This window comes from Cibotium barometz, chromosome 53 (genome assembly GCF_041138505.1).
Source record: "Cibotium barometz isolate CiBa-2024 chromosome 53, ASM4113850v1, whole genome shotgun sequence".
Lineage (NCBI taxonomy): Eukaryota > Viridiplantae > Streptophyta > Polypodiopsida > Cyatheales > Cibotiaceae > Cibotium > Cibotium barometz.
The window spans coordinates 39980281-39990086 of record NC_141098.1 but is presented as its reverse complement, the minus strand read 5'-3'; the positions used below and the strand labels follow the sequence as shown (position 1 = coordinate 39990086).

The window sequence follows — 9806 nt, the reverse complement described above, 5'->3', positions numbered from 1 at the left end:
CATAGACAAGAAAGTTTTCAATGCTTGATTGTGAGGGAATACCCTAAAACGGCATCAGGCAAAGTAATATGCATAGCAGCCAACATGTGATGCTACATCTATGTAATAGACATCACAGAGAATACTAGGCCCCTGCGGCAACAACAGCCTGAAGCTCTTGAAAAGAGGTGCAAACTACTCAGATCCAACCAAATTACTTTCCTGCACATGTATACCTACAACATATGTGCCCAAAAGGCCAATTCCAAAAGAGCAAGTTGCACAGATAGAGCATTCACCAAATCTTGTATGATGCTTTGTGTACTTACCAAGATCTTGGTAAAGCTATTGCTTACCATGTTGCAAGAATTTTTGGATGAAAACATGTCAAAACAAACTTTCACATTCCAATGTGAGCTGTATAAAATTCAGGTGCTTTAAGTTTCTATGAAACTGTTGTAGACATACAACCAAAGTTTCCAAAAAAAGACCACAACTGAAGCCTTCCAAAAGCCAAAAGCCAAAATCCTTAGCACCGCAACGAAATTCAAAAAAGTCAGACAAACTGCTAGTAAGTATATGGGTTTTTTCAGGGATGGACAATTGACATTGTTTTGATCCTAAAAGGACCACTTGACAAACATAAAAGCTAAGCATTGCAGTGTGTCACTGTCAACCTTCCAAGCAACTGCCCGCTCAAAAGTTGCTAGCCTGCCAGTGCTAGAGATTCGAATTCCCCGAGGCAAATATGCAAACCCCTGCCAGCACATCAACAAATGTTGTAGAGAGATTAGTCTCATGATCAAATCCAGACTACACATTAAGACCAATTATTTTGACATAAGAATCAGATCACACCAACATAATTGCAATGGACAGTTGCTAGTCTGATTCCATACAAGTCAACTGTCATAGGGGAAGCCACATTCCTTACATATAGACCATAGTAGGGAGGTAGGTAATCCATCCAGCAAACTTAACACAAATGTGGATAGGAAAGTGGCCCATGATCTAGCATTACGGCAAGACACGGGCACTTACCCGCTGTATCACTTCGGCAAAATCAGCACACAGGGATTTCTTCCCATTCTCATCCAGTGTCTTCATCCAGTCCAAGTGTTGTAATGCACTTGACGTAGTCTCCAACATGTCTAAGCCTGACTGGTTTGCAAAGATTATGTCTGGGGAAGCCTGATCATTCAGAGGTCCAAACTGTCAGCAGCACACAAATCACCCTGCTTCTGTGTCAAATAACAAAGGCAACAGTAGCTTCATACCTTGACAATGCAGCAGAAAATGGCATCAGGGTGATGCCACAGCAGTTTGAACAATGCATCAATGTTCCCAGAATGTCCTCTGAGAAGCTCTACTCCAAAATGTGCTCTGTGGATTGCAAAAATGAGATTGATTAAGATGTAGAGTATAACATGCCTTCCAACTAGATTCCAACAAAAAACAGAAAGGCACTCTTTCAGCATGCACTTTTACACAACTGTGAGAAGTTCAGTGAGTGCAATACTGATAGCTCTGTAGCATCCTTCGCACAAGGACCAGCAGCTCCGGGGTTCCAGGTGATTGTTTTGGCTCAACCGGCGGACCAAGGTTCGATGCTAAAGCCATGGCAACTCGCAGTACAGACGCAACCACTGTTCGGACATATTTTCGGGCCATGGTTGCCACACTTTCAAAGCCATGGACTTCACAAGGGAATTGGAAAGCAATTGTCAGAACCGATCGTGAGGGGCAATTGTAGCTTTTATTACCAGAGGAAGGCACAACCCCACGCCCTCCTCCACCCTCTAAAGCAGATGCCAAATCCAGGGTTCTGGCCATATCATGTTCATCCTACAGTTCAATGGCTCACCATGTCAAGTTATGAGCAAAGACAACCATTTCACCTACATATGGTGACACTTAAAGGGTATGTGGGAGTAAGATGGCTTGTATACCATGAGGCTGCTATCCAAAGGAACAACCCGAAAACCCGACGGCACAAGAGGCATGTCCTCAGAAACCGAGACACTAACAGGGGCAAATACAAGTTGGGCAGATGCACCTACAGCTGCTTCATCCAAGCCTGTGCATAGCTGCAAGAAGACAAGTGAAGAACTGTCAGATTGGAAACCATTTACACTGCTACAAATCCCCTTGAACCACCATAATACTTTACAGCCTAGAGTGCCAATGACCGTCTCCCAACTCCACAGGACTCCACACTTGGGGCATGAGTACAACCCTGAAGATCAAGCCAAGGGATCTCCACAAGGCAATTATTCAAGGAAAATTTGGGCCATGAGTACAACCCTGAAAATCAAACCAAGGGATCTCCACTAGGCAATTCTTCAAGGAAAATTTGAACACTGACCTGCAACAGAAAGTGGTCTTTGGAATAGATATTTCCATCTTGGAAGAGACTCGGGCTTTCCATTTGTAAGAGCTCCAAAAGCTGCATACAACCAAAACTTGGTAAAACCATACTTCTGGCAAAACTAGGTGAAACCATACGCATACAAAATTTTATATATGACCTCCTGCTGCTCAAAAGAGTGAGCAAGTAACAATGGAGCTGAGCCATAAGAGCTTCCCCGTCGTGACACTAGGGCTCCATGACCCAAAGCAGCTGCTATGTCTGTACATATGTCCAGCTCTGCCCATTCTGACCTGTGCTCCCGAAGGAAACGTATCAAAAGAGCTGGGGGAACATTCTGCAAAGAATCACAAATGTTATCTTGAAGATAGCTTCAGACCAGCAACTTGGTGCAGCTACATGAAGAGTAGCATGTACTTGGCCCGATCAACGAGTTGAGTGCAGTCATCTTCTGCATCCCCATGTATGAAGGCCAGGCCCATACTACACGGCATTGATGCATGCACAGAAGCACATGCACACAGCCAATCCATCGGGTAGTCAAATGTTCCACATGCAAATGCAAACCAGTTTTGCTTCTGCATATGGACTTAATTAAAATCTCTTAATAAAATAAATATTTTTTAATGTCAAAAGGAATATCAGCAGAAAGTCCAACCTGTAGCAGCATTGAAGTTTTCGCACATAGCACCCCATCTCCAATAGAGAATAGCTTATCACACAGTAGAAACTGTCCTTGAGAAAGACGAGAACTTGGGTAGGCATTTACAGCTATAGTGACATCATCCATTCCATCACTTGCCATGGAGGACCAGCCATCATCAGGCAGACAGTTGACCGCTTCGTTAAAGCCCCTGCACAAGTAAACAGCTGGGGTCATCCTTGACTTCGACACTGCTGTAAACAAAAGTGCATTAAAGCCATCAAACGCATGTACCTAGCCATTCGCTGAATTAAAGTTCTGATTACAACAGGTTGAAGGCCACGCCCAGGCACAGACTCATTATCCACATCTTGTGCAACCGTCCGCAGATAACGCATAGCCTGCATAGTCATTCAGAATAAGGCCAACTTTACAACCAGGACACTCGCATGATGCACCTTCAAAGCAGAAGAAGGCCTAGCAATGGCCAAGAAAGCCATCTTACCCCCATTGTCACCTTCTGTGCTAGTACTGAGGATGACTCGTATAATGGTCGTAAAACCTCCGGCACAGTTTCAGGCTGTATGACACCAGATAACAGGCACCGACATGTACTAGCTGGCTACACACAAGCTCCCTTAACAAAACTCAACAACCATTATTAGGTATGTTTTACCTGCAAGTCCATATGATCCACAAGATAGACAATAGATCCGACAGATCCATAAGGTCTGATCAGGTACCCACTAGACCACATCTTTCCTCTAATGAATTGGTCTGAAGGTGGTACTACAGGCTCACCATGTGACGAGGGAAGTGATCTTTCACAAACCTGAAAAATTCAAGCAAGAAATTCTATTGATATCCAATCAGAAAAAGGAATGACTTTCATCAAGCTCACTTAAAGACCTTATCAGGCCATCCTGAACACTGGGTAGCCAATTCAAGCATGTAAAAATCCCCCATGAATAGGTAGACTAGATGTACCCATAACTCTACCGAGGTTCCTCATGTTTTAATGTTTGCATTCCACACAAACTGCCTATAGGGTCATTTTGTCAAAAGAAGCCTCACTGCCGGACTTACAATCAGCCAACTCCGAGCTCTCCACAAGCATTTCCCTTTACATATTCATCCTGTCTCCAGAGAAAGCGACTGTGAGGGGTCTTCGGTGCAATGATAAACTTGAGTGAGAGACTAAGAGTTACAAGATGCCTACTTGACATTGGCTCTTGCTGCCATAATCTGCATTTAGCACAACACTGAGAAAAAGTGGACAGCAGAGTAGAGGCATAAGGCTAGAAGGCTTCTACAATGGGACTCCCTGCATTTGAGTTCCGAGGTCGAAAGAACCCACGTCTGTAATGCCTACCCACAACCTACAAAGCATGGTGCTTGAATACATCTCACATGGGTGTTCAAAGACAATCATCAAGACCAAAAAGCCTCAACATAGATCCCGCGAGCAGCTCTTGTTAGGGGCATTGCATACTTACCACCACATTACGATCATCCAAGACTGTGGTGTACCTCAAGGTATAGAAATCCCTGGGAAGAGCAAGAGTGGTCGGGGCATAAAACTGCAACAAACAAAGACAATCAGGAGGCCGGTGTGCTGGTAAACCCAATACTTCAAACTGTAGCATTGCATGGAATAGACACAACAAGTAAATGCATGGGCCAGCACTTTCCAGGGGAACAATGTCATGACATTTTAACCTCCTTTATACCACCATTTGTGATGCAATCCTCTTCAACTAAAAAAACATGCCAACTCTTGCAAATTCACATCAAGCCCAACAAGACTACCTGCATATACAGCAGCTCTACCAGGCCACCCGAAGCAGTCGTAAAAGTTCCTACCACATCCATGCGACGGCAATCTGAAAGCCACATTGGACGGTTCTTCAAAAGCTCAACAATCTGCAGGGGGAAGACAAATGTTTTAGGGATGTTTTAAGCCAAGGTTTAGATTGTTGCTGTTAGAACTGTTCTCCCAAATACCTCCAATACATGACAACAAATAAGCCACAATACTGAAGACATCGTTAACAAGATGACGTGGTGTATAACGACCTTGGCAGGGTCAAGCCCAACAAGACCGCAAGCTCGTGCTGCTATTCCATTGCAGCCATCTGAGACAGCAACAATGCCAATAGAGTCGGGACCAGGCTGCCAACACAAGGCCATCAAGACAGCATTACAATGATTGTCAAAAATGAGGACTCCATCCACCACTTACAAACCCTGATCCAGGCATGAACATGAAGGCATTAGATTGAAGCATCCAAAATCACCTTCATTCCAGGCATCTGAATCCATTCCACCGCAGTCCCGGTGGCTTTCGCCAGGAATTCAGTTAAAGTATCTTCTGCAATAGCAGTTAGCCTGCAAAGACAGCTCTCTGAGTAGAATCACAATTTCTCCCAAAGGCAGAACTACAAATTCTCACTGAAAATTTGACATACTCTAAATGGCAGGCAACAAGGGACCACTCACCGAAGGGGACCTGCATCATGGGGAAGATGAGAGGTTGGCTGTTGCAACATATTTGTTACTACAGAATCCGAGCTGTTCTCTGTGGAGGCAACACCACTCTGATGTACAGACAGAAGTTAGAAGTGCGTGAGCTAAGCCCCATATGCTGCCTACGTCAACCCCGTACACAGCATGTACTAACCCCACTAACCCCATATGTTGTCAAGCTGTGCACAAGGCAAAAGGTGACATAACAATGCTTTCATACATTAAAAGGTGCGAGGAATGTACATTGCTAATACCAACCACAACAAAAAGAATAGCAGAAAATACCTGCTCCTTTACCTTGGTAGGCAAATCCTCACTCTGCAGTTGCTTGAGCTGCTTTCGAATTTGCTGATTTTGAAGAACCAACTGGATAGCCTGCTTGGACAAGTTTTCATTTTCTTCCACTAGGACCCTATTCATGGCCGACAGCTTCTCATTCAGGTTTGCAAGGCGGGTCGCTTCTGTTCTCTGCTTGTCTCGGCATCTAGAAAAAAACAGGCGAACGATAAGAAAATCCCGGAGTCCCACATTGTCATGGCCAAGTCACTACGCACATTCTGGAAGCACATCATGCTTGTGCAATGTAAAAATCTCTCTAAATCCAAGCGATGGTTCATTGCATGGCTCTTTGCATGAAGCAAGAAAGCTTTGGGGAGCCCATTGAGCTTGCTCAGCAGGTAAAACCCTCCTTTAGAGGAACTTCTGGGAACCAAGCTAGCTCAGCAGGCCAACTAGCTTCTAGAAGCACATTCAGCAGGACAAACTCTCCAAAAGAGGAAGCTTCTAGAAGCCTATTAAACTCTTCTAGAGCGGAGAGCTTCTAGAAGACAAGGAAGGCGAGGCTTGTTGAAGCACACAGGAAGGCTCTGAGAAGACAACCCAGTGCGCAAAAACCCTTTCGTTCGTAGGAGCTTATGCGATTCCACCATAGCCGGAGCTTCTAGAAACCCCAAATGTTTCTACAAAGGCCAAGAGCCCTTCCGAATCCAAAACGTAAAGAGGGTAGCTGTGTGATAGGGCGCTTACCTTCGATTCTGGAACCAGACTTTGATCTGCTTGGGCTCAATTTTGGAGAGAATTGGGCACTCCTTAAGAAGCTGAAGACGGCGGAAAGAGCTAGGATTTGGACAGTCTGTGTAGAGGCGCTCCAGCGCCTGCACCTGCTCCTGTGTGTATCGCACATACTTGCAAGTGTCCACGGCGCCTCTCCCGTCCTTAACCTTAGAAACCGCCATGCTAGCATGGAAAAGAAGCCCAAAAAACACACTAGAAACTACTACACAAATTGCACTACAGTGCACAGTGCAAACAAGCAAGCTCACTGGAGGATTAGGGCTACATAGCAGGGACCATTTTAGCGCTCATGAGAGCTCTCAAAGAGGAAAAATGCGAAGGGAAAGGAGGGTGTATGCACGCACTGTGCACTGGACAAGAAATGGGGGAGTGCTCTTACAGGAAGAGAGAGAAAGGGTCTTTGTCCTCTGCCAGTTAGCAGCAGTGCGGACTGCGAAGCAGCTCTACTAGCTTTAGAGAGAGAAGACTTGCAGGCAGTCTACAGTGGAGTAGACTGCTAGTGACTGTACCGGCCCCGGCCTCGGCCCCTCCCACGGCGGGGGTGGGACTCTCGGGCCTCGCCACATGCCCATGGGTGCCATGGAAAGCCATCCACCCATGCATGCGTATTCACCACCCATGCATACATGAACTAGGGCATCTCTCTCTCAATGGCGCCCATCTCTAAAACTTTAGCTTAATTTAGCAGAAGCAGCTAGCTGCGCTGCCAGGGTACCGCCGTCCTCCCGCCAAATCGACCGGCCATGATCTCTACTCTTCAATTCCTGTACTTCTACTCATTCAATGTTTGCGGCCGCCAGCACGCCTCTCTGTCAACTCTGCCGCCAAAGTTAGAGGGCTCAATGCTCATCAGCTCGCATTAACCCTCTTAATCATGCCCATTGTCACATCTAGCCTTAACCCTTCTCTTAGTACATCTCCCTCATTAATCTCCTGATTAATAATGATTAACAATGCAACTGTCACAACAAACCTTGACGCTTGCAAAGCTTTAAGTATGATGGGTGTCATTAATAAATAATTCGGGATGAGCCTCTTACCTCAGTCAATCAGCCTCATTAAGGTTCCTAATTAATGATGGCACCCATCACCTCTAGCCGCTAAACCCTTTGCTTAACTTGAAAGCCGCTAAATCATGCCTAATCCGGAAGGGTCCTTGGGCCTTTCTCCATAGCATCATTCACCCGAAAGTATTGTCATAAAAGCAGCATGCAGTCTAAACTGTCTAATACATTCCCCAAAAGACAGTAATAATGCCCTTCTGCAAACTCCTTCAAAGTTCACACAAAGCATGACAGGATCCCCTTCTTGGACTTTGCTTCAACATTTCCACTTTACACCCTTAGACTTTAGTTTCATTTTCCATCTAAACATGCTACCCCATACCCTTGAAACTTCATACCCTTTAGGATTTTTATATCCTTTATCCCATAGCATCATTATCAAATGTATTCCTCCAAGGCTTCTCTTATTTTCCCCCTTCTATCTAGGTTCCACATGGGCTTCTTTTCTTTGATGCCAAGTCATGCACAGGCCCCCAACATCTAGGTGGCTTGCATTCACCTCTCCCCCCACCCACCTTTGGTCCCTTGTTGGAAGTGGCCTCTATCATGCCTGCTCTGCCGATCAACATTCACTTTCACCTTTACCCTGCTCTCATGAAGGTGTCCTATGGTGAATGTGGATGCTATCATTGACACACTCTCCAAGGAGCTCTCTAGTCCTCTTCTCGAATTCCTCCCCTCCTCTTTTTAAGCTCCAAATTATGGGCTATAATACAACTAATGTCCTTTCTACACATGATAAACTAATGTCCTTCTACACATGATAAACTCATATTGGCATCCCCTAGTCCCAATAGAGAGGAATCAAAGTCATAATTCCATCTTCTTCATTGTAATTTGATTTATGCTTATTGAAAACAAGGATGAGAAAAGTATCTACCTTAACTAAGAGGCATTAGCCTTATTTCATAAGGCTAATGCCTTATGAATGCTTATGAAATAAAATACTATGCTACATGTTTTTTCAACCTTTAGAGATGTCATTTGGAAGATTTGGTGTAGAAAATGAGAGGTTAATAGGCATGGAAGAAGTTTAGCACACTTGCAATAATTAGATACATAAATAAAGAGAATGCTTATGCTTTCTTCCAAATATGTATAGAGCTCTAGTTTAGCCCATTACTATATTTAGCTTAATTAGATACATAAATAAATAGAATGCTTATGCTTTCTTCCAAATATGCATAGATCTCTAGTTTAGCCTCTACTATATTTAGCTTAATACAACGATCTCTCAAGAGTTAAACATAAAGCTCACAAATAAATGTGACTAAAACATTCCTCTTACCAAGATATTTACATTGTTAGTGTGTGTCGATACCCTCCTTTATTAAAGTGGAAGTCGGCAAATCCATACCTATCACAATAGACTTCAAATAATGGTTTTAAAAATTTGATATAGAAAACAACATTTTTAAGTAGCCATTGTTCTAAACTATTGGCCACCACAAGGGGGAAGGCCTAGTGGAGACTGTGTTCATAGCCATGAAAACCTTTTAGCCCTCATTTTTTGGGTACAACTTTTTTTATTTCTAATAATTTTGGTTTGTAAAGCTATAATATATAAACATATATATGATAGTCGATGCAATTAAACGCCCCCTACTTGTAGTAGTACATATATGGTTGCGTAGTAATTTGAACATTATTGCACTTTTTATTGGTGAGATGTTTATGCTTTTTAAATGTAAGTTTGTAACTATAAGAGGTACTTTTCTTTATTGTATGTGACAAGCATGTGGATGCTCTCCTCCAATCCTTGAAAGAATGGTGCTTGGTTTGTTACTCTCCACATTCCATTAAGGTGCAAAGGCAACATATACATATTCAATTTGCTTAGTGTTTATCGTTTTACTAGTCCATAACTTAGTATTCGTTCTTTAGAAACTTGTATTGACCAAAGTGATATTAAGGCACCATTTATTTAACTATATTTAAGTTTTCACTCTTTATAAAGTTTGTATAAACCAATGTGATTTCAAAGCATCAAATACTGTCAATCCAACTGAGACAAAGCAAATTTGTATCTTTTCTAAATAACAATTGAACACTTCCTTAAGTGATTTAAAGCAATTGAGATTATAAAGTAAGGTATTGATCAATCTGAAATCGTTATTGCCTTGTTTCAACACCACTAAGTGATCAATCTGAA

At 43.3% G+C, this 9806-nt stretch overlaps 1 protein-coding gene across 3 annotated transcripts; it reads right to left on the bottom strand.

Moving 5' to 3' along the window:
- Positions 1 to 315: 315 nt before the first annotated feature.
- LOC147608626 (homeobox-leucine zipper protein HOX32-like) lies at positions 316 to 7186 on the bottom strand. Of its 3 annotated transcripts, none has more exons than XM_086789070.1 (18): positions 6543 to 7186; positions 5814 to 6000; positions 5490 to 5587; positions 5288 to 5378; positions 5067 to 5162; positions 4800 to 4913; positions 4487 to 4570; positions 3667 to 3822; positions 3496 to 3570; positions 3285 to 3391; positions 3006 to 3201; positions 2508 to 2684; positions 2345 to 2425; positions 1929 to 2066; positions 1499 to 1824; positions 1257 to 1362; positions 1021 to 1170; positions 316 to 737 (listed from the first exon to the last, which is right to left on the bottom strand). In XM_086789070.1, the coding sequence occupies exons 1-18, from the start codon at positions 6749 to 6751 to the stop codon at positions 600 to 602; spliced, it is 2529 nt and encodes an 842-aa protein (XP_086645196.1). In that variant the 5' UTR covers positions 6752 to 7186; the 3' UTR covers positions 316 to 599. The 3 variants fall into 3 exon arrangements, with proteins under 3 accessions (XP_086645196.1, XP_086645195.1, XP_086645197.1); XM_086789069.1 differs by having other exon boundaries at positions 5802 to 6000; positions 6543 to 7097; XM_086789071.1 differs by lacking the exons at positions 316 to 737; positions 1021 to 1170 and having other exon boundaries at positions 1473 to 1824; positions 5802 to 6000; positions 6543 to 7097.
- Between the last annotated feature and the right edge of the window lie 2620 nt (positions 7187 to 9806).